This window comes from Benincasa hispida, chromosome 2 (assembly GCF_009727055.1).
Source record: "Benincasa hispida cultivar B227 chromosome 2, ASM972705v1, whole genome shotgun sequence".
Lineage (NCBI taxonomy): Eukaryota > Viridiplantae > Streptophyta > Magnoliopsida > Cucurbitales > Cucurbitaceae > Benincasa > Benincasa hispida.
The window spans coordinates 11,964,787-11,990,012 of NC_052350.1; the positions used below are offsets into that span (position 1 = coordinate 11,964,787).

Genomic DNA, 25,226 nt, shown 5'->3' on the forward strand with positions numbered 1-25,226 from the left:
ATTAACTTGGGGCGGCTATGACACCCATAGTTTTTCTCTGAGCTAAAGTACTTCTAGGAATGAGTGAGCTTAGGCACCTTATTAGGAGACATTGTTCGTAGACATTGTTCGTATTGGATATCTATCACGTAATCCATGTGGATAAACTAAAACGAAGGTGATCTGTCTAGATAAGGTTTCCTCTTTTGTGTAAAGTAAGAAAATGAGAAAAGAAAAAAAATAGAATAAAATTTTAGTTTCATTAAGTGTGTCATTACATTATTGAGTCTAAGAAGCTTAACTCTTGAACCTTCGAGCCAGAGTAGGGGAAAAACGAGTCGAGAGCCTTATAAAACCATCCTGGTTTTGCAGGCTTAAATAGTTAGGGCTTTGGATCGTTCGTGCATGGATAGGTTTAGAATCATTTTTAAAATGTGCTTCATTGGTTGATTTTGATCGAAATTCATTTTTTTATTGTAAATCTTATCCTTAGAGACTGTTGAGACTAGAGTAACGACCCTTATGATTGAACAAGCATATTTTTGTGTGAATGTATGATTCTACCTTGCTCGAGGACGATCAAGAATTAATTTGGGGATGTTTGATAGCACCAAAAATTTGTTATTTTCTTCTTAATTCTAGGTCGTTACTATGTTTAATGTGTATATTTAATGATTTTATAGGTATCGAGCATCTTGGAGGTAAAATCAGTCATTATGAGCTGTTCGGGTTATTTGAAGCAATTAAGAGCTAATTTGAGCAACCGAACTTCAAAAGGATGTGAAAAGACAAAAATGTCCCTAGTCGAAGCGTTGCAAAGCTCAAAGGACCATTGCACAACGCTCAAAGGCAGTAGCCTAAAATTTTTGTGGAAATAGGACAATGTTGCAACACTATAAACCTTAAACGGAGGTGCTCGTGTTGTCTGTCGCAGGGTTGTAACACTAGCTGCAACGTTGCAACGCTATGACTGCTGTATAAAACCTTTCCTATTTATTTTAAGGCAAGAAGTTCATGAAATAATCAACCTCTACTCGGCTCTTATACCGATTTCCTCCTCTTCTCATCTCTCTATTTGTATTTTTCTTCATTTTTTTCCCATCTTATGTAATTAAGGAAAACATTGTCAAGTTCTTCTCTTCTTCATCTCCATGGGAAGGTAAGAACTAGCTCTCTAGTTTAAGGATTTTAAATAATCTAATTTTTGGGAGTTTTATTTGAATGTAATTTCTATATTCTTGTCTATGAGTTTCAACTTGAATTTTGTGTTTATGCATTGCATAATTATATTATTGATTGATAACCAGTAATTTGTTGTGTAATTTGAATGCTTAGAGATTGGCTTGTAATATGTGACATATAATTGTAGGTTAATCTCAAAGGAAGCAATATGTTAGTTAGGCTTGCAGTTCATTGAATAGTATTGCTCCCATCAACCAAGATAAAAACCACGTTGAATGTTTTATTAGACGGTGGAAGTCGAACACTCATCCTAGCATTATCCCTATAACTTAATGTGATTTGTCGATTTGTATGGAGCGGATTCATTTTCTATGCATTTCGATTAATTAGGTGATTAAGACCATTGACTGGGATTCCAATCAATTGGGCTAGGCATAGTTAAGAACCTAAAATTGCATTTAAATAACTCAGTGAACAAGAATTGCATTGGTTCATTCCATTTCTCTAAGCTAGAATGTCGTAGTTAATTGCATTTCTTTTACTTTCATTACATTTTATTTCTTTTGTTCATTCCTATTCCAATCCACCACCACCCCCTCCCCCCTCCCCCCTCCTCCATTTTAACTAAAAATGAGCTTCAAGGAATTAATCTTTCGTGCTTCCCTATGGTTCGATCCCGGACTTGCCGCGTGTACTACTAGTTAGTATAAGTAATTCATTCAGTAATTTATAAATATTATTTGATCAGCGATCTTTCGGGAGCGACACCAAAAGATTCCGTTTGTCAGGTATAAGTAGTAGCTTTCAATTCTTTTAAGCCTTTCTTATCAATTCTATTCATGTCCTCGGGATCTCTTTCATTCAGAAGTGATCTCAGTTCAATCTTGTCCCCCTCCTGAACTCACGTCGTTACATGAGGGAGAGTTATAGTGCTAATATTAGTATTTTAACACTATTGTAAATATCTTTATCATATTGCCTATTATATATTTACCTTCTCCTACTTAGGTTAATACTTATACGTTGCTAACACTTGTATGCTTGTGTGTGTGTATATTACGAAATCAACAAAAAGAGAATGTAGAAAACATAAGAGAATTGACATATAGATAAACGTAGTTCACTAACATTGTTTTACCTATATTCCACAGGATAAAGGAAGAACATTTTTATTAGAGAATATTACAAAATACAAAATAGTGGCATCTCCAGAATTAAAAAGTTTATATAGTGTACTTCTCTAAACTCTAGGGTCATAATAGTAAATAAATCATAAATAATTAAATATGCCAAATACGAATTCAACTTAGATTCAAGGCACTCCAACAATATATTTAGTAAATGAAATAGTCTTGTTCTACTTCTCTCAACCCTAGTGTTTACCTTTTAAAAAAAAAATTGTTTAGTTGTGGTGTACCATGGATACCTCAAGTGGGGTAGTAAACATCTGAAAAGCATGTGACTACTAATTTTGCATATTGGCTTTCTTGATTTTCAGGAGTTGGAGAATGGAAAAGCTCTCTTACGTCTGGCTCACTTGTATGAGGTAAATGAAACTTTTGTATCTGCATTTCCAGCAAGATTTAATGCGTCCTACACCAGTCACTTGTGAAACTAACTATACACTTTCTCTTTGGTGATTTAAATGCAAGACTGGAGAGGACAAGGATCTTTCAGTCATGGCAACGGTAAAGAAGATGAGCTAAAATTTACCTTGAATAGCTCAAGATTAAGCTGAAACTTTCTCTTCAAGCTTACCTCTCACAAGAAACAGAAACAACTATTAGAAAAGTTAGCTGAAACAAACTAACAGTTGTTATAAACTAATTCTCTACTTATAAATATAGTGAAACATTAAATCAATCATGAAAGCTGAAATATCAGTGTGTGAATCAGAGAAAAAAGGAATCTGTAATACATCTTAAAAGGCTCGAGTAAAGAGATCTTCATACCTTTGTAGAGTGGACATAGGTCTTCAAGACGTCACTATAATCTTTGTATGATTAATACATCTTAAAAGACGTCACTAGAACCCTAGAAAGAAAAAGAGAAATTTCGTCTGATCAAAATTGAAGTTTCAGAACAAAAGCTGGAATTATCCTTTGGTTTGAAAATAGCCAGCAAGGTGGAAATCCCTGCACCACACTTGTCACCTAACATTTTTCAAATAAGGGCCATGCAAATCAGATAGTTTTCGTTTGGGCGTCAATAAGTTGAAGATTATTCAATCAGGCCCAATCTCTTGTGGGCTCAACAGCAACCGTAAAGGAAGTTGTTTCCTAGAAAGAAGGTAGAACAATTGTTATTTCTCTGTTAGATGAGTGATAAAAGTTGATAGGTGGTTATTTCATGGTTTTTCAGATAAGCAAGGTAACGGAGACAAGTTTATCTGCTAACCAAGAAAGAGCAGAAATGGAGAAGAAGAGGTTGGTGTGGAAAATAGAAGGGAATCCTAAAGGAGGAAAGGCCTTGAGAGGAGGGCCTGTGAACTCAGCAAAGTTGGTGGTAGAACTTGCTCCTATGGAAATTCGAACCTTCCTGGTTGATTTTACGGGCAAATAATCATATGTCCTGGTTATGGAACTTTCGTTCAATGAACCGGGGTGTAGAGAGGAATAAAAAGAGGTGGTTCTGTAGACAGTTTCTACTTTGCGCAGAATAAGGGAAAACAGTGATGAAGACATTCAATGTGTATATTGGAACTATGCAAGTTTTAAACGTTAGTTAATCTGACAAGTTCTGTTTGAAATGCAAATTTGATCCATTCCTTTATTAGAGCCGGGATCATTTTGAAATTGAAGTGACCTCAAAACCCGACCTTTATTTAACACGTGCATGAAAACCTGTATGTTGATTGATTTGAGGTGATCAAGGGAAGTTTATTAACCAACATATAACATACATAACGTCTTCCTGAGCTGACAGTTCAACTGGTTTTGCCCCAAACACAAACTAAACTAGAATATGCATGGAAGCTATATATATATATATAGTGAATATGGTGAGGTAAAAGTAGTGAGGTGGGTTTGTGACTTACAATTGGCACTTGGTAAAGAGAGGACAGAAGAGAACCCTTCAGTGCCGCACTAGAGGTCCCTTGATGGGCACAATGAATGAGCTTATTAAGATTTTTAAGAAATGTATTAGTTAATGTAATGCATCATCGAATTGTATAAGCAATTTTCAGAATTCTCTCACATGTTTTGCCTTATAATCTTCTTAAAAAGATCCTTCGGGGAAACGTAAGCATAGGACTTCAAATTGAAATGGGTGATAACAATTAATATAAGGTCCATTATCCATTTCCATACATCATCTTGACACTCTATTAGCATCGTAAGGAACAATAATACAAGGGGTGGGGGAATAATACAGGAAGAGGAAAAGTCAAAACTGAGATGCAAGGCGATACAGGTCGGTGTCAAGCAGGAACTGCCTCAACCAAAGTAGCAAAGTAAAACTGGGTTGAGATTAGACCTCTCTTCCTAATTTTCCAGCCAACCCTACGCAATGCGGCCTCGACGTCTGCCTCAGAGTGAAGATATGCCCTGGTTGCCTTGGAAGGTCCGGGAAACAACTCTCCCACCCTCTTCAACAAATCGTAGTAAAAAGTTTTTGGCGCAAAGCTTATGATTAAACGCTTTCCAGCTAGGGATGCAAGGTGCGCAATCATTCCGTCTGCCTTGTTCTGGGGGTAGTGTATCAAAACATCCAGACATACCACCGTATCGTATTTCCCTTCCAAACTCTCCAAATCTTTCACTTCAAATTTTGGCATCACGCCTCCCACAACCTCTTCTTTTGCCTGCACCAACACAGGATGTAACTATTTCACGCAATGAATAATAATACCTTATTGCCGAATACATTTTAACACAATAATTGTGTTCCCTGAAAGTCGTGTTCAGATTTGGGAACGGGAATTGGCATGCAATGCAATACACTAGTATGAGAAAGGAAGCAACCTTGTTTTGGGCCTCCGCGACCATAGCAGCAGAAATATCACTAGCAAAGACGATGGCACCTTCCTTGGCCAGCGGAATGGATAAGCTACCGGTTCCACAGCCGGCATCGCAGACTGTTACTCCTGTGAGTGGGCCCTCATCTTTCAACATGGCCATCACATTCTCCACCGTCTTGGAGTGACCCAACCTAATGTCTCGCTGCACCCTGTTCACATCATCCGTCTCTCCATATATTTTCTTCCACCTCTGAAACCCCGAATTGTTAAAGTATTCCTTCACCACATCCTTATCGCCACCACCCACCTCTTCCGCCTGGAGGCGGCGGCGTCTCTCCGGGTCGGTCAGAGATAGAACGGCAGCCAGAGCGGCAACCGAACCGCCGCCGATGGCTGCAATTGTTGCCCCATCGACGACGGGGAGTTCAGTAGCTACAGCAGAGAGTGGTGGGGCAGGGACATTGACATTGAGCGTTCTTGAAAATTTAACGAGCTTGATAGGGGTTGGAGACAAGAAGAATCTAGAATTTGAGGTAGAATCGGGGTGGAAGCAGAGTGTGGGATATGGAGATGCTGAGTGAGCCATGGTTACCGTAACTCTGCCCCTTCCGAGCGGCGGTGACTGAGAGGAAATGTGTGAATCTGCGTGTATACTCTGATGCGAGTGGCTAAGGTAATCCACACAGCTGCTATCCTCCCCCGATTCTCCTGGGTCCCACGTCCACGGTGCCTCATCCTCGTGAAACAAAATGAATAGCCTAAATCTATATAAACTAGAAAGCCCAAGCCGATCCAATGTTTGGTTTGGTTTTTTTTAATATAGAATTGGATATATTTTACTTGTATTTGGAGAAATATTGATCTAATTTTTTATTTTAAAAACCAATCAAAATTGAACCGAATCAAAGGTCTTTAGAAAAGAAAATGACCAATTGAACACATTATAAAAAAATAATGACTAGGTCTTAAAGCACTCTAATTTCATCAATTTTAATAAATAAGTAAGCATGTTCAAAAACAAAAATAGAGTTTCTGAAATTACCTTTGAAAAACACTTCAAATCTTCAATTCTAACTTGAATCTCCACAACAAATTCTTGTAGATCACCACTTGATCTTTCCTACTATTCTTTAGAATCTTAGATTGGAAGGTGGATTCTAAAATGAATTGAATTTACAAAATTTTTGGAGAGAAACTAGTCTTTTTGGCGTTCAAGGGCTGAGGAAGCAAAAATCCAGAATTTCTGCAAGCTTGCATGCAATGCCCAGCTGAAGTGAATTTGAATCAAATTCAGCATGCCACCCCTTTTTCTCTTGGTTTGACACCAAGACCACTATTAAAAGAGTGGAATTGTATGGTGTTAAATGTGGGAGAAACTCACTATAAAATGGTTTTTTATTTTAAATGATTGTACATTAAAATCAATTTCAAAACTTAATTACAATGAAAAACCAATTTTATAAAATATTAATTCTATAAATAATATAAAAATTCATTAATTTTATACAAAATTAATTCAATAATTAATTTCAAATAAAATTAATTCTTTAATAATTAATTAAATACTTTAATTAGTGAATTTAATAATATTAAATTAATTAAACACCAGTTCCACAATCATGAATCTCTATTTATGTAATTAACATTTAAATCAAATTTAAATATTATCCAATTATCAAATTCCATTTAATTCGATAATTAAACATGTAATTGTATTGTATAAAATTATCGATTCCTTTAATTCGAGTTTGAACGTTTCAAATTCACTCATCACGCTATTCTAAGATTTAATCCATTTTTGAGCTAATAATGGGGCCTAACGAACCTACGGATTATGGGCTCCAACGATTTGGCTAAACTCTTTAAATTGAATTAATCAACATTCATTAACTACCAGGTCACTCCACTAATTCCCCAATAGTTGCACTCCCCTCGCTATAAATATATTTCTGTCAACTTGGTTTAACTATACTCAGTAAGTCGACCCTTCATAGGTTATACGTAATAACGGCTAGGACAAAAGTTGTTTTACCCCGAGATTACATCTTGTTTCTTAAGTCCCACTGATCCTCTAATAAACAATTGGTTTGTGATTCAATCACCAAATTGAGTCCCTCCCAGGCCTGAAAGGGTAGGGGCTCTTGTTCAAGACCTGAAATCAGCACTTAAGAGAACAACCTATCTACAATCCCTAAAAGCGGGTAGGAGTGAATTTCATCTTGCACCTGATCTTACCCCTGAAATGGGCGGCTTATTGAGCTCGTGCTATTGAGTCAACCCTCATCCATGCAAAACTAAGGATAATCCCAAATAAACAAGAGTTCATAGTTACCTCAAAATTAAGGTCAAGTTACATACGTCATTGCTTTGAAATAGTCAGTCTTAAACAGTAAACGTCGTTATAAAGTAAGAGTGACTTATTTCTTGGTCCGATGTTATACAAACTCTTTGCATATGATGCCTCCACTCACATGTCTCCACATGAACGATTCATGATCACATCGTTTGTATTAAATACAAAGTGGGCCACATTCGACAGTGTTCTCATAATAAGATACCCAGCTTTATCCATATATTATATATCATTTTGGCTATCTACTCGAACTTGATCCACTCTTATGTCTCCATATAAAGTCCATATACTCATGTAATAGTCATGGATATTAGATTATTGGATTTAGCACAATTTACATATTCAATAATAGTTATATTGAACAAAAGCTCAATAACATCTTTATTACAAATAGAAAATGTTTAATTTTACAAATTGTGAATTTTAGGACATACAACCCAACAAACTCTCACTTGGACTAAAACTCTAGTGGGTTTACATATATACAAATATATACAAAGTTGAGTATGAGAGAATAAATACAATAAACTAGTGCATTAGATACCCATTAATTCTCCCACTTGCCCTAGATTTATCTATCTCATAGTCCTAGTCTCACTAGGTACTCTCAAACACTTTAGCTGGGAGGGCCTTCGTAAAAAGATCAGCTAAGTTGTCTTATGAGCCTATCTTCTTGACGATCACGTCTCCTCGGTGTACTATCTGTCTGATGAGATGGTACTTGTGCTTGATGTGCTTTCTGCACTTATGGTTTCTAAGTTTTCTGGAATTTGCAACTGATCCACTGTTATCACAATAGAGGGTGATCGGCAGGTACATATTTGGAACCAATTCAAAACTGGTAAAGAACTTTCTAAGCCATACTGCCTTATTGGCTACCTCGCTCGCACCTACATACTTCGTTTCCATGGTGGAGTCAATAATACAACTTTGCTTTATTCTTCTCCATACTATAGCTCCTCCATTCAAAGTGAATACTGATTCCGAGGTTGATTTCCTTGAATACACATCGGTCTGAAAATCAAAATCAGTATATCCAGTAAGGATCAGATCCTTAGCACCATACACGAGTATATAGTCTCTCGTTCTTCAAAGATACTTGAGAATGTTCTTAACGCTAGTCCAATGATCATACCCAAGATTGGACTGATATCGACTGACTATTCTAAATGCATAACATATGTTAGGGTGTGTATACAGCATGGCATACATCAAACTTCTAACTTGGAATCATGCATTATCTATTCCAAATGTATATCCAGTAAGGAATTCGTTTCATAACCTCAACCTCTTGAGTTGTTTTAGGACATTGTTCCTTAGACAAATGAATTTCATGCCTGAAAGGTAACATACCTCTCTTGGAATCCTACATTATCTAGATAACATCTTGCCTATATAAGATGACTGAGATAATGCTAGCGTTATTTTCTTGCGTTTCGAACTATTTGAATCCTAAGAACATACTACACATCTCTCAAATCCTTCATTTGGAATTGTGATGCCAGCCATCTCTTAATGTCAGCTAAGAATTCTACTTTATTTCTAATGAGTAAAATGTCATCAACTATATTTTTTTTTTAAAAAAAGCCACGGTTTTGTTGACAATCTTCTTATTAACACAAGGTTCGTCAACATTCTATTCAAAGCCATAAGATTTGATCGCAGTGTTAAATCTCATATTCCAGGATCAAGATGCTTGTTTCAACCCATAAATGGATCTTTTAAGCTTAACCTTTTACTCTTGACCCAATTCTATAAACCCCCCTGGTTGAGACATATAGATACTCTTTCCAAGATAGTCATTTAGAAAAGTTGTCTTGACATCCATTAGCTAGATTTCATAATCATAAAATACATCAACGGGTAAGAGTATTCTAATCAACTTGATCATGGCAACCAGAGAGAAGGTTTCTTCGTAGCTCATCCCCTCTCTTTGGGTAAATCTTTTTTCCATGACTCCAGCTTTGTAAGTCTACACCTTACTAGCTTGGACTCATTTTCTATTGTATATCCATTTATAACCAATGGGTTTTACCCCTTTTAGTTGATCTACAAGTTCCCAGACTGAACTGAAGTACATCGACTCCATTTCGAGGTCCATGGCTTTTATCCATGATCTCTATCCACGTCTTGAAAAGGATGTGAAGTACCAGTTTTATCAACAACTCTTGTTGAAGGACCAACTTGATCAATAACTCTTGTAGATTTGCTTGTAGCTTATGTGGTTATTTCATTTAATACTAGCTTACTGCAATGTTGATGATTCATTATATGGTTTTCTTCTAAGAATGTTGCATATTTCGATACAAATATTTTATCTTCCTGAGGATCGTAGAAAAAAATCACCTTTTATCTCTTAAGGATAGCCTACAAATAGGCATACTTTTGAACGTTGTTCCAATTGATGGGGTTGAAGTCCTAAATCTCGTAGGGTCCTGTAGTTTGTAAACACTTGTATGAACAAACACTTTGTGATTTATAATATATGATATTTTATTCACTTCAGTCTATGAAACATTTGATATTTTAGTTGCATTAACCACAAACTAATAAACTAAAATCCATGGTTATCGTTGTAACTTAAACATATACGTGGAGACATACAAGTGGATCGTGCTTTAAGTGATAACCTAAATGGTCTGTAGTATATAGATAAAGGAAGGATACCTTATCCTAGTGGCCCACTCTATAGGTGTTACAAATGTTGTAAAGTGCTACAAATGATCTGATCTTAATCCTTCATGTATTAGACAAGTGAGCGGAGATATTCTATACAAAGGAGTTTGTATAAGACTGGACCATGAAATGTTTAGTCTCGTTATATAACTTCGTTCATAATTGAGACTTTCATTTCACTAGGATGACCATAGATAACATGACCTTAATCCTGAGTGAGTTGTGAACTCTTGCCTATAAGGGCGGTCCTTTTATTTGCATGAGTGAGAGTGGCCATATCGCCGACTCAACAAGCCTACCACTTTGAGGATTGGTCTGATTGAGGAGCTGGGAACTCAGCTACACAAGATTGAATTCACTCCTTCCTCGATGCAAGGGTAAGTAGATAACTTGCTCCCTTAAGTGCTGATTCCGAGGCTTGAACAATGTGGCGCCACACCTTCTCTTGACTCGAGAGGGGTTTAGTCATAATAGGACTATGATCTATTGTTCATTAGAGGAATTAGTGGTACTTAAGAAGTTAGATGTAACTATAGGGGCAAAACGATAATTTAGTCCAACTGTACTTACGAGCGATTTGTGAAAGGTCATCGTACTATTGATTGGTTATATCCAATGGATAAAGAAATATATTTGTAGTGTGAAGAGTGCAGCTGTCGTTCTTTAGTGGAGTGCCTGGTAGTTAACGGATGGTGGATAATGTGATTAAAGAGTTTAGTCAGTTATTCACGTACCATTGGAGCTTCAAGCTACAGGTTCATAAGGTTCCCTTGGTAGCTCTTGGTAGCTCAATAGATTCAAGTTGAGAATCAGTTTTTGAGTTAGTTTGAAATATTCACATTAACAAGAGGGAATTTGATTATATATGATATAATTATATTAAGTCAACTATATATGATGTAATTGATATGATGTATTTGATACATTATTTGATTGGAGGAATTAATATAAATATGATTTATATTAAATTCCATAAAATAGAAAAAAAAAACTATGGTTTATATGTTGCATATGATGCAATATTAAAACTATTGGTTATAAATATAATATGATAAGTTAGTTATTGTATTTATTTATAATTTATTAATTATAAGATAATTGATATTTCTTTTTCTCAATAATCGACCTTAGTGGGTGGCTATACACGGTTTTATGGCAACTGTGGGATAAAAGGAAATTGGTTTCCAAAATCTCATAACAACGGCGACTTACATTATTCACTATCGAGTGACTAAACGATCACATCGATTTTACTATACGATAGTACTCATTTTCTAAACGACCAAGTATCGAGTCTATACGATAGGCTTCCATTTGCTACATGATACTGTCATCACCTACTTGATCGTTTCCTCATTCACTTCCTCCTTCCCTCTATCCAAAATAAGCCATAGCTCACAACTCCTACATTCTCACACCAGAATACCAAGGTAATTTTGTGGTTGTGTCCGATTGTTCGAGGATTGAGTTGATACTTATTGCTGGTGTTCGAGGAAGATTGAGTTCGAGTTGATCATTGTGTTCGAATTTGATCAAGGAAAATACTTGAAGAAAAGTTCTTGAAAGGTATTGTTTTCTTGATCCTTTTTATTTAATTTAAAAAGGCATGCTATAATTTATCTTTAATGTATAATCGTTTCTATATGATTGTAAATGTTCAATTTCTTTCACAATGGAGTTTGGAATTATCCGCTTCCTCTCATAGGTCCTCTATATTTAAAGTTCCTTAAATTGGTATCAGAACCAGGTTGTTCTGATTTCCAAATTCCATTGCTGTATTGAATGTCATTTATAGTCTTGGTGGATTTTAAGTTTTATGTAATGCGCTTAAGTATTAAGTGTGTTTATGGATGTTGTTGATGGATGTTTACGGGATAATTGCCTCTGTTTAAAGCTTTCTTTATGTTTACAAAAGTTAATTTGTAAAGGCCCCTGCATTTTTTGGCATAATTACCTACTATAGAGTATATATTCAAGTTTTTGTTTATTTGAGTTGTTCATGATGAAACTTCAAACGCAAGGAGTTGCTATTTGCTTCAAGGGAGAAGACAAATCGTTGGTCGCATCGTGTGGCTTAAGCTAAACGATCGTTTAGATTTGGCTATGTGATGGTGTAAAAGTGTTCTACTCGATCGTGTAGTATTTACTAAACGATCACATAGCTAATGCTATGTGATCGAGTAAAGAGTTCACTCGATCATTTTGCATTGGTTACTTGACCGCGTAGACGCTCAGGGTAAACGATCGTAGATATATGATCGTGTAAGCTAGCATGCTCATCGCATAGTCACTAGCTACACGATCACTCGGTATTGATACTCGACTCTTGTTACTCAATCGTATAGACAATCATGCTCATTGTATAATCATTGGCTGCATGATCGCATGGCATGTGTTACTCGATATGCGCTTGCTCATTGCATAATCGTTGGCTGCATGATCGCATGGCATGCGTTACTCGATATGTGTTGCACGATCGCGTGGACTTTCATGCTCATCGCATAATCCTTAGCCATGCGATCAACGCTACATGATCAAGTGACAAGGCTTCGCCCGGGTGGTTCAAGACCCAGTTCGCCTGTTTGAATCGGTTGACTCGTTTCTCTTGTAATAGTTAGCTTTTTTATTCCAATTTTGAGGCGTATTATCCCATCCATCAATTTTTCTTGAATGTACATGTGATGTATGTTTACTTATATGCTATAATGTATGTCATATAGTTTTAAACCCCACCATAGGTTATGCATTTATTCATGCATCATCTTTATATTATAAGTTTTATAATATAGTAGTTTGCATGATTAAATTACTTAAATCATGCTCATGCATCATATAATATAAGAGTTATAATATATGCATGCATTAAAACATATCCACGCATCATCTTTATTATAAATGTTATAATATAAGGATGTAAGTTAGCATGTATGCTTAGGTTTATTTATAAATGTTATAAATGCCTTGTGAATGTCTAGCTTAGCAATGCGGATGGTTTTAATTGTTTCATTTTTTATAAGAGTTATAATTAATGGAATTAGAATTAAAATCAATAAGAAAGAGTTGCATACAAACTTAGGCTTTAATCATGTTTTAAAAGAGTCTTAAAATTTGATTGAGATAGACCTAAGATCACGGTTCTAATGGGATTAGAAACCTAAGTTTAATCTTTAATTCGTTTTAATAGGATTAAATTGACTAACAAAAGATTAATTATATACCAAATCTATCTATAAGGGACCTTTTGGCTAAGGCTGGTTCTGGCTAGGTTGGGGTACTTAAATAGATGGAAACGTTGCACCCTACCTGGGAACCTACCTGGAAAGGTGAATTAGATAAATTTGTTGCATGCATGCAAATTTGATGAAAGTCTGTTAAAGTGTTTAATAAGACTTGAATAAAATTTGTTTAATCTTCAAAAGCAAGTGTTATTTTTTAGCAAATTAAACAACCGCTTAGGCAAAATCAGTAGCCGGATTTACTAAGTTAATGAATCCCTAGGTAGAACATCCAATGGGAGGTAATTAGGGTATATGATACTTCACTTTACCTCTAGACGTTTCTCCCTAAAATGTTCATGCTATGAGATCTATCATCGGCCTCGAGGCACCCTAGGAGTGTCCTTCTAAATGATGGCATTGGGGTAGGTCAATACCAAGGTGAATGGAGAGAATGTTCATAGGAAGTGGGAACGGGACGTGTGACAACATATCCCTCGATCTCTCTCATTAGGTTGGACAACGTTTTCATGCATCGCCTCGAGGCACCCTAGGAGTGTCCCTCTAAAGAATGACTGTATTTGCACAACTCTTTATCTGATCTCCAGAAATTGATAGGGTTGCTTTAATCTCTTGTCCTAATATGCTTTTTCTCTACAGTAGGCATATTAGGGCGGGACTCTATAGCCTAAAATGAGTTGTTACACTTACACAGAATTTTTAAGAATGTTAACAAATTCTGGACCGAACAATGGTGACTGTTAGATTCAGTTACAAGGAGTTGTTTCTGTCTAATGGTTGAGATGTCTCTTTCCAATGAAGGGGCACTTAATCATCCTACAGTGACTTTTATACTACCTCACTGGGACATCATTGCAAAATAGATGTCACTTAGGGTACAATAGAACTATTTTGCTAAAACTTAATTGGTGTTAAAAGTGGTAATGCAAGTAGACTCATTAAGTTTGTTCTTTTTTCAGCAATTTTTTTAATGACTACTGCTACTCTTGCTTTATTAGCCGTCGATAAACTGACTGACGAGAACTACACTAGTCGAAAGAATACGATTAACACGATCCTTATCATCGATGACTTAAGGTTCGTCCTTATGGAGGATAGTCCTTCTATTCCACCTCCCAACGCCGCTTGAAATGTTCGAGAGCGTACGAGCGTTGGCACAGGCGAACAAGAAGGCCCGACCGTATATCTTGGCCAACCTTAACGATGTTTTGGCCAAGAAGCATGAGCCCAAGATCACTGCACGCGAGATAGCCTGTCTCTTATACACATCTAGATGTGTATAAGAGACAGACCGTATATCTTGGCCAACCTTAACGATGTTTTGGCCAAGAAGCATGAGCCCAAGATCACTGCACGCGAGATCATGGAGTCCGTGGGGGAAATGTTTAAAAAATCGTCCACATAGCTCAGGCACAACGCTCTTAAGTTCATCTTCAACTCCAAGATGAAAGAGGGTACATTTGTTAGTGAACATGTTCTAAATGTGATGGTCCAGTTCAAAGTGGCGGAGATGAACAGGTCGAGCATTGATAATGCTAGATAGGTTAGCATTATTTTGGAGTCGTTACCAGAAAGCTTCCTTCACTTCGTAAGCAACACTGCTCTGAACAGGGTTGATTACAACCTTACTACTCTACTGAATGAGTTGCATACTTTCCAATATTTGTTGAAAAGCAAGGAGAAAAAGGTTGGTGACGTAAATGTTACCTCATCTTAAAAAAAGTTCCACCGAGGTTCGACCTCTAGAACTAAGTCTACACCTTATTCTTCCGGCACCAATAAGTGGAAGAAGAAGAAAGGTCGTCAAGGGAAGGCGCCTGCTAACCCACAACCTGCCACTCCATGGGGTAGGAAACCAGTGCAGGTTGAAAAGGCAAAATGTTTCTACTGCAACCAGAATGAGCACTGGAAGTGGAACTGCCCACGTTATTTGGCTGAAAAGAAGAAGGCTAAAAAAAAGTAAATATGATTTACTAGTTTTAGAGACTTGTTTAGTGGAGAATGATGATTCTTCCTGGATTATTGACTCTGAGCCATTAATCATCTTTGCCCTTCAATTCATTGAGTTCTTTCCTGGCAGCAGCTTGGTGCTAGTGAGATGACGATGCGAGTTGGAACCGGGCACGTCGTCTCAGCTATGGCAGTGGGAGGTCTCCAGTTGATTTTACATAATAGGTTTATCATTTTGAATGATGTATATGTAGTTCCCGAGTTAAAGACAAACTTAATTTCTGTAAAGTCTTTGCTCAAATGTAATTACACCCTTAATTTTTCTGTTAATAAAGTATTTATTATGAAAAATGGTGTTGATATATGTTTGGCTCAATTGGAAAACAATTTGTATGTGATAAGGCCATTAACAATAAATTCCCTCCATAACATAGAGATGTTTAAATTTTCCATAACTCAAAATAAACGACTTAAAGTTTCTCCTAAAGAAAATGCCCAACTTTGGCACCTACATTTAAGGCACATTAATCTCAATAGGATTGAGAAGTTGATGAAGAATGGGACATCTAAATGAGTTAGAAGAAAATTCTTTATCTGTGTGTGAGTCATGCCTTGAACGCAAAATGACTAAAAAACCTTTTACTGGAAAAGGTTATAGGGCTAAAGAGCCTCTAGAGTCAGTGCATTCAGACCTTTATGGTCTCATGAATATGCGAGTCAGAGGAGGCTATGAATACTTCATTGCTTTTACTGATGATTATTCGCGATATGGGTATGTTTATTTAACCCAAGATAAGTCTAAATTCTTTGAAAAATTCAAAAAGTTTAAGGTTGAAGTTGAAAATGCATTAAGTAAAACGATTAAAATGCTTCAATCTGATCGAGGTGGAGAGTTTTTGGATTCTGAGTTCTAGAACTATTTGATAGAACATGGAATAGTTTCCAAACTATTAGCACCTGGTACTGTTGAGATCGGTGTAGGCCAACATACTTCATCGCATAGTCACTGGCTACACGATCACTCGGTAAATGTTACACGGTGATTGCTCTTCGATCATCTAGACGATCATGCTTCATAGCATAGTAGTTGTCTACACGATCGTTTAGACTTGCGTTTAAATATGGTGCGTTGCACGATCGAGTGGCCTTCATGCTTCATCGCATAGTCAAAGGCACTCGATCATTGCTACACGATCGTAGTTACTCGACAAACTTTACTAAACGATCATAAAGAAGGCTTCACCCGGGTGGTTCAATACCTGGTTCGCTTGTTGAACCGGTTTACTCGATGGTTTAATGTAATAGATAGATTTGTTTCCAATTTTTTAGGCAAATCATCCTGGTCCATTAATTTTAGTGAATGTACATGAGATGTTTGTTTTTATTATATGTCATATAGTATGCCATATAGTTTTAAATCCCACCTTAAGTTATGCATTTTATTCATGCATCATACATTATAAGTGTTATAATATAGTAAATGGCATGATGAAATTACAAGAAAGCATGCTCATGCATCATATAATATAAGAGTTATATTTATGCATGCATTAAGCATATTCATGCATCATCTTTATATTATAAGTGTTATAGTATAAGGGTGTATGAGAGCATGTATGCTTGGTTCATTACTTTGTTATATAAGAGTTATATGAAAGTAGTAATGAATTAACAATGTATGGAGCATGACACTTAGGTTTATTTATAAGAGTTATAAATGCCTTAAGAATGTGTTGCTTCGCATTGTGGTTGATTTTGATTGTTTCATTTTTATAAGAGTTATAATTAATGAAATTAGAATTAAAATCGATAACCAAGAGTTGCATGCAAACTTAGGTAAAATCATGTTTTAAAAGGATTTTAAAATTTGATTGAGATAGACCGAAGTTCATGGTTCTAATGAGATTAAAGTTTAATCTTTTAAATCGGTTTAATAGGATTAAATTAATTTCCATATAAGATTAAATTTGTAATAAGTCTATCTATAAGGGACCTTTTGTCTAAGGCGGGTTCTGGCTAGGCTAGGATATTTTAGCTAACAAAAACGGAACACCCCGACTTGGGAACCTACCTAGAAAGGTGAATTAGATAGATTTGCTGCAAGCATGCAACATTTGATCAAAGAGTTCGTTAAAGTGTTTAATAAATGATAATAAAAAGTTGTTCAACTTTTCCAAAGTAAGAGTTACTTTTGGGCAAACCTAAATAGTCACTTAGTTAAAATAATTAGCCATGTTTTTTTTCTAAAGCAACTAAATCCTAGGTTCTTAAAATACTCGGTGGGAGGAAAAGATGTATATGATATGCCAATTCCACTCACGTTTCTCCTTGAATTTTCACGTCGTGAGATTCATGCTTGGCCTCATGGCGCCTTAGGAGCTTCCCCCTTCGTATGGTGTTTGCATGGGTCAATATCAAGGTGAACGGACAGAGTATTTATAGGAAGTGGGTGAAGGATGTGTGTCAATATGTCCTACGGTTTGAGACCTTCTTGCACGATCTCGTGGCACCCTGAGAGCGTCCCCCTTTGGATGGTTTATGCGGTTAGTCAATATCAAGGTGAACTCCAGAAATGGATAGGGTCGCTTTAGTTTTTGCCCCAATCGGATTGGCTGCTTGGGGCGGAACTCTAGAACTAAAATGAAGGGTCACACTTACAGGAAAATATTAAGCAAGTTAATAATTTCTTGACCAAATCAATGATGGTTAGTCGTTATAGGAACAAGAGTTGTTTTGGTTTTAATGAGTGGTTGAGAGTGTCTCAATTCAGAGAAGGGATAAATGGACTACCCTTCGGTGACTTCTATCCTAAACCACTGAAGCGTCATTGCAAAACTAGATGTCACACGGGGTTCATTTAGATTTTTCTAAACCAAATTGTATTTTGTTTTCCAAAAATATTTGCTCAAATCTAATGTAGATCAATATGTTTGTTTTTCAGTAACATGTATGATTTTCTGTTAGTTGCCTATTTTAATTTAACCAATTACATACATTGGAAAGAGTCTCTTAAAACATATTTCGTGGTAAATGACCTTGAGTTTGTCATGGTTGAGGAGTGTCCTCAAGTCCCGACACTTAATGCACCGCGAAATGTTCATAATGCATATGAGATGTGGGTGAAGGCTAATTCGATAGCCTGACTTCACATTTTGGGTAGCATACCTGATGCATTGACCAAAAGGGTTGATAAATGATCATTGCACGTAAGATCATGGACTCATTGCATGAATTGTTTGAACATTAGTTCTCACTTTCTGAGCAAAAAGGGATGGATGACAAAGAAATCAGTAGTATCAGTTCCCAAGATATCCTCCAGTCTTTCTTGAATGTCAAGGGACTAAAAGAGAAAGCAATTATTGCTGACTCTGATGAAGTTCATTGATGAGAATTGTTCTCTAAAATGGAACTTGGAGTTTATTTAGGTTCAAATACTGATCCCACTACTCTCTAGAAGAGAAAGAAGTCTAAAGACAGTAAATGTGATTTATTTGTCTTTAAGACATGTTTGGTAGAGAATGATGATTCTGCCTAGATACTTGATTCAGGTGCTACTAATCACGTAAGTTCTTCCTACCAAGGATTTGAAAGAACTTTTATTCAAGAGTACCTACGAGTGGAAGCGGATCTTCCCAATTCATTGTGATAGAATTTCCACATATACATTCAAACATACTAATATTCATTCATAATGCTAAATTATTGACATGCTCAAAGGAACAATAAATAAGAGATCAAGAGATCATCCAAGTTGAAGACTTATTTTTCATAGTAAATCTCGTTTTCCCTGAAACGGTAAGCAATCGCTGAGCAAAACCCAATCGTCTACCTCAAACAGTCTCCACACGAATAGAAGGAAACGAGGACAACACCACCACTCAAAGCCCTCAATATTCTTGGAGTGAAAATCCAAAGGGTGGGCTTTGTTCGGATTTGGCAAAGGGAAAGAGGAAGAGAGATCGTATACAACAATCAAGCAAGTAAAAGATAAGTTCGTCTATCGTATAAACAAAATGCTTGATCATTTAGGTGAAGTATACGATCGTGTAGGAAAAGGTAAGTTGTAACGACCCGATCCCCTAGGACTTAAGTTAGGCTGTTACTAAATACATGCATGCATGGAACTCAAAACGACACTCAGTTATGGCGAAATAAATGCTAATTAAATGAGGTAAGTTCAAAAGACTTTCATTAAATTCAAATATTAAATCAATAGTAGGGTAACCATAAATCATAAAGAATAATAAATAAATCTAAAAAAAATTCTTAAAAGTAAGTTTTAAACATCAAAACTAAAAATTAAGAGAAACATGAAAAGAACTTTAAATCTCATCAGCGGAAGCGTAAAAACTAGTGCCAATGGCTCGATCATGAATTCCGCTTGACCATCGCCGGTGCATCTTTACCCTTACCTAAAACAAAAACATGAGAAAAAATGAGTATAAAATACTCAGTAAGTAACCCTACTACTGGGGTCAGGCTGAGCATCTATGTCTTCTAGATACCCACTTCTGGTGAACATATAAACTGCTCTAGTCCTCATGGGACACATATGCACATGAAACAAGAAGAAGACTGAGTCCTATCCTACTGTAGTTAAGTATGCCCACTACCTTTGGTGAATCCCGAAGGAGACACAAACTGGTGAATCCCGAAGGAAACACAAACTGGTGAATCTCGAAGGAAAGACAAACTGATGAATCCCAAAAGAAACACAAACTGGTGAATCCCGAAGGAGACACAAACTCGTGAATCCCGAAGGAAACACAAAATCTAATGGGCATCTAACTAATCAGTAAGGACATTTGCACAGTCTCAACATCATAATCATCACTGTACGAATCTATGGCATACATATAAACCTCAACATCACGGCTCTACAACATACACATATACCTCAACATCATGGTTCTATAACATATATGTATACCTCAACATCATCAAATCAAATACAACCATGGAAGCACATACCATCTCATACTAGCATTCAAGTGTCTATGTGCATAATAAATAATTCGGATCTCGTAACAGAACATACTTTAATCATGTTATACTATCAATCTTTCATACTGTCATTCTGCCATAACCTTCATTTAACATGCTAACATACATCTAATGCCTGACCCGTGGGCAGTTCCAATAGTAAGACTACTTATCTTGATATTAGGTCGAACCAAAAGCTGAATTCTTAATCAAGCCTAAACATAAACCAAGTTTTAAAATTAATAGTTAAAGCCAAATTTCAAACACCCAAATATTACTAAATATTTCCAGATAACATTACCTAAGGTGTAGTCCAATTCGAATTCACCTTCCAAACCTCCAATTTTAAGCCTAAATAATTAGCAAACCAAACTCTTCTTCATCTTGAATGAAATTCTTGAGTCAACCCCCTAATCATAATTTGAAATTAGGCTTACATGATTAAAGATTGAATCAAATACATACTTCACTACCAATGTCTCAAATAAATTATCCATATGTAGCTTCGTCAAAAAATCACTTCCAAATGACTTTACCAAAATTTCTCAACAACCAAAATTAATCCACAAGAGGGTAATCAAAGCATAAAACTTACCAAAACTCACTAAAACAAACTCTAACTTCACTGAACAACACCTCAATACCTTCACAAACTTGAATTCAAAGTTGAAACACAATGGGTATCAACCAATTCATGCCAAAAGTAAATGACTATTCAAGAATCAACCGAAAACAAACCCAGACGGCAGAAATATTACCCAAATCGATAGATCCAGTGATGGAAAAAGCGAACGACACTCGAACAGTGGTGGACGAAGGTCATGAAGAAAAACCTAACGCGCCGGCTTTAGGCGGCATCGGACGGGCTCACGAATGTGAGGAAGAAAAAGGGGGGTGGGATTTGACTTTTTATAAAAAAAAAAAGAAAAACAACAACAACAATAATAATAATAACACGAAAAAGGAAATAAATATTATTAAATTTATACTATTATATTCATTTCCGTTTCAAACGAAAATTAATTCCTGCCATTAATTTTCAATTTGAATAATTTCACGCCAACAATTAAATTCCCGCACTTACACTTGAATTCCAAAATTCCAAAAATGCCCTCCAACTAATAAAAATTATTGAAATTCTAAATAATAAAGTTACTAAAATTACATTATTACTAAAAAATGTGCAGGGTGTTACATAAGCGATCGTCTAAACGATCGTGTAGGAAAAGCTAAGCGATCGTCTATACGATCGTTTAGTAAATATCGGGCGTTAAACGATTGATTAGGAAAAGGTAAACGATCATTTAGTAAATCGTGCGTGGGTGTAAGCGTTAAGCGATCAGTCAACACTATCGTATAGGTAAGTGATCGTTCAGTACTATCGTATAGGTAAGTGATCGTTCAAGCACTATCATATATAATTAACTAGTTCAATTATATCATATATAATCGAACTCCCTCTTGTCAATTTGAACATTTCAAACTGACCCAAAAACTGATCTTCAACTTGTATCCAAGCTACCAAAGGGACTTTATGGACCTATGGCTTAAAGCTCCAACGGTATGTGAATAGTTGACTAAACTCTTTAGCCACGATATCTACCATCCGTTTAACTGCCATACATTTAACTAAAGACCGACTGTTGAACCCTTCTTACCATAGATGTATTTCTATGTCCATTGGATATAACCGATCATCAGCACGATGACCATTCGCAGATGCTAGTAAGTACAACTGGCCAATTTACCGTTTTCCCCTGTAGTTACATCTTACTTCTTAAGTACCACTGATCCCTCTAATGAACATACAACATAGTCCTACTATATGTGAACACCTCTCAGGCCATGGGAAGGTGTGTGGCGCCACATCGCTCAACCCTCGGGATTAACCCTTAAGAGAGCAATTTATCTACTTACCCCTGCTTTGGGGAAGGAATGAACTCCATCTTGTGAAGCTTATTTCCCAACTCCCAAATCAGACAAATCCCCAAAGTAGTAGGTTTGAGTTGGTGCTCTGGCCACTCGCGCCCATGCAAATCAAAGAACCACCCTCAATTGCAAGAGTTCCCAACTCACTCAGGATTGAGGTCATGTTACCTATGGTCATCCTAGTGAAGTGAAGTCTCTGTCATGAACGGAGTTATATGACGAGACGTTAACACTTTAAGGTTAGGTCTTATACAAACTTCTTGTATAAGATGCCCCCGCTCGCATGTCCCCTACAAGAAGAATCAGGATCAGACCATTTGTGACAAGTCATAAAACTTGTAACTATTCCACAAAGCGGGTCGCGTCCGTAGTATTACCATGATAAGGTTTCCCTCCTATATTCATATACATAGACCATTTTGTTGTCACCTAAGACATGATCCACTTTATGTCACTACATACATGCTTAAGTTACATAAAGACAACCAGGGATATTAAGTTTATTGGTTTGTGGTAAAAGAAAAACATCTAAATGTGCAAAGTCAAGAAGTGAAGTAAATATCATATATATTATACATCACAAGGACTCGTACAAAGTTGTTTACAAACTACAAGACACGAGACTTTAGTGCACAAACCCAATTAATCCCCCACTTGTCCTAAAGCGAAGTGGGGTGTAAAAAAAAAACAAGTACAAAACAATAAACTAGGGCATAAAAACCCAGTGCAATAAAATCTCCCACTTGTCATAGTCCGCCGCGGACGGTCCTATAGACCCATGCTCTAAAGACTGTCTCTTATACACATCTAGATGTGTATAAGAGATCTCCTCGATGCACTATCTTGCGGATCAAATGATACTTCCTCTATGTGTTTTCCGCGCCTATGACTCATGGGCTCCTTGGAGTTTGCCACAATACCACTATTGTCACAATAGAGGGTGATGGGCTTAGACATATCTGAAACAACTTCCAGCCCTGTCAAGAACTTTCTGAGCTAAATGACCTCTTTAGTACTTTCACAAGCTGCTACGTACTCAGCCTCCATCATGGAGTCAGCGATGCACCCCAGCTTAGTGCTCCTCCACACTATAGCTCCTCCGTTAAAAGTAAAAGCTAACCCAGAAGAGAACTTTTGAGAGTCCTTATCAGTCTGAAACTCGGAATCCGTGTATCCAGTAAGGATCAAATCCCTAGACCCATACAAGAGCATGTAATCCCTTGTTCTCCGAAGATACTTGAGGATATTCTTAATTGCGATCTAGTGATCCTGGCCTAGATTAGACTGATACCTACTGACATCACCTGAGGCAGCGCTAGTACTTTGTTCTTACGATCCCGAAAGATTTGTATATCGAGAACAAACTAAGCCTCCCTCAAATCTTTAATTTGGAATTGGGTCGCTAGTCAATTCTTACATGCAGTCAATAGACGTACATAATTCCCAATGTGTAGTATATTGTCTACATACAAAACTAAGAAATCTACTAAACTTTTGACGATCTTCTTGTAGACACAAGGTTCATCCCGGTCAACATCCTCCATTGCCTTTTGATAAGACAACGGATTCTCAACATCTCCATCTACCACCATAGCTTGGATTTCCGTGAAACCCAGATAGAAATCAAGCAGGTTCGTAACCCTTCTAATGCGTCAAGGTTGCCTAACCTCTTGAGGTGGAACCGACCTACCATATGAACTATCATCAACAACCCTGGTTAATGAAGTAGGTCCTTCAAAAACTCTTGTTGAAGTTTCAGTAGTTTCTTTGGAAAGCTCACTCAACACGACTTTACTACGTGGACTGTGCTCCCCGATACGATCCTCCTCCAGGAAATTAGTGTTCATGGAAACAAACACCTTGTTTTCGAACGAATCATAAAAGTAACCCCCTCATGTACCTTTGGGGTAGCCTACAAAGAGGCGCAACCTCGACCGTGATTCCAACTTCTTGGGATTTGCCTCAAACACATGTGCTGGGCAAATACATTTGCGAAAGTGACATAAACTAGATTTACGCCCATTCCACAACTAAAGAAGTGTTCTCGTAACACTCTTAGAAGGAACACAGTTGAGTATGATCGTAGTTTCCACTACGAAACCCCAAAACGAATATGGTAAGGAAGCGTAACTCATCATCAAATGAACCATGTCAAACAAGGTTTTGTTTCTCCTCTCCGCTACACAATTCTGCTGAGGTGTACCCGGCGCTGAGAGTTGGGAAACAATTCCATGTCCTAATAAATAGTCCTAGAACCCATAATCCAAAAACTCTCTATCTCGATCTGATCAAAGTGTTTTAATTCGTCTATCCAAAGCATTCACAACTTCAGCCTTAAATAATTTGAACTTTTCAAAAGATTCAGACTTTCCTTGCATCAGATAAACATACCCATATCTCGAGTAATCATCAGTAAAGGTCATAGCCTCCTCGAGTTCACACATTCATAGGACTGCAAAGGTCAAAATATACTAATTCTAGAGGCTCTTTGGCTCGATAACCTTTACCAGTAAAAGGTCTTTTAGTCATCTTACCCTAAAGGCAAGATTTGCACACTGGTAAAGAATTTTCTTCTAACTCTCTTAGAATGCCATTCTTCACCAATCTCTCAATCCCATAGAGATTGATGTTCCCTAATCGAAGGTGTCAAAGTTGGGCATTTTCTTTTGGAGAAACTCGTTAGCGTTTAGATTGAGTTACGACAGATTTAAACATCTCTATGTTTTGGAGGAAACTTAAGGCTAACAGTCTTAACATATACAAGTTATTTTCCAGTTTAGCTGTACAAATTTCCACACCATCCTTATGAATAAAAACTTTATTCAATTTAAAAGAAAGAGTGTAATTGCATTGTAACAGACACTTTACAGAAATAAGGTTCCTTTTAAGTTCAGAAACTACAAAGATATCTTTTAGTACAAGAAACCTATTCTGTGAAGTTAACTAGATGCCTCCCACTACCACAACTGAGAAGACG

At 36.7% G+C, this 25,226-nt stretch overlaps 1 protein-coding gene and 1 long non-coding RNA gene across 2 annotated transcripts; both read right to left on the bottom strand.

Annotated features, from left to right (window-relative positions):
• Positions 1-2,314: 2,314 nt before the first annotated feature.
• LOC120071592 lies at positions 2,315-3,848 on the bottom strand. Its single transcript, XR_005480293.1, has 3 exons — positions 3,559-3,848; positions 3,114-3,440; positions 2,315-2,914 (listed from the first exon to the last, which is right to left on the bottom strand). It is a non-coding gene; the product is annotated as an uncharacterized LOC120071592 (long non-coding RNA).
• A 551-nt stretch (positions 3,849-4,399) lies between these two features.
• LOC120072281 (magnesium protoporphyrin IX methyltransferase, chloroplastic) lies at positions 4,400-5,846 on the bottom strand. The gene is made up of 2 exons (XM_039024723.1): positions 5,127-5,846; positions 4,400-4,966 (listed from the first exon to the last, which is right to left on the bottom strand). Exons 1-2 carry the CDS (start codon positions 5,706-5,708, stop codon positions 4,583-4,585), a joined length of 966 nt encoding a protein of 321 aa, XP_038880651.1. The 5' UTR covers positions 5,709-5,846; the 3' UTR covers positions 4,400-4,582.
• Positions 5,847-25,226: the final 19,380 nt, after the last annotated feature.

What these genes read in the sequence shown, in the direction of transcription:
- LOC120072281 (XM_039024723.1), bottom strand. Translation starts at nt 5,708, where the DNA reads ATGGCTCACTCAGCATCTCCATATCCCACACTCTGCTTCCACCCCGAT. An exon ending in TCGCGGAGGCCCAAAACAAG is followed by an intron (nt 4,967 to 5,126) that starts GTTGCTTCCTTT and finishes GTGTTGGTGCAG; the next exon opens with GCAAAAGAAGAGGTTGTGGG.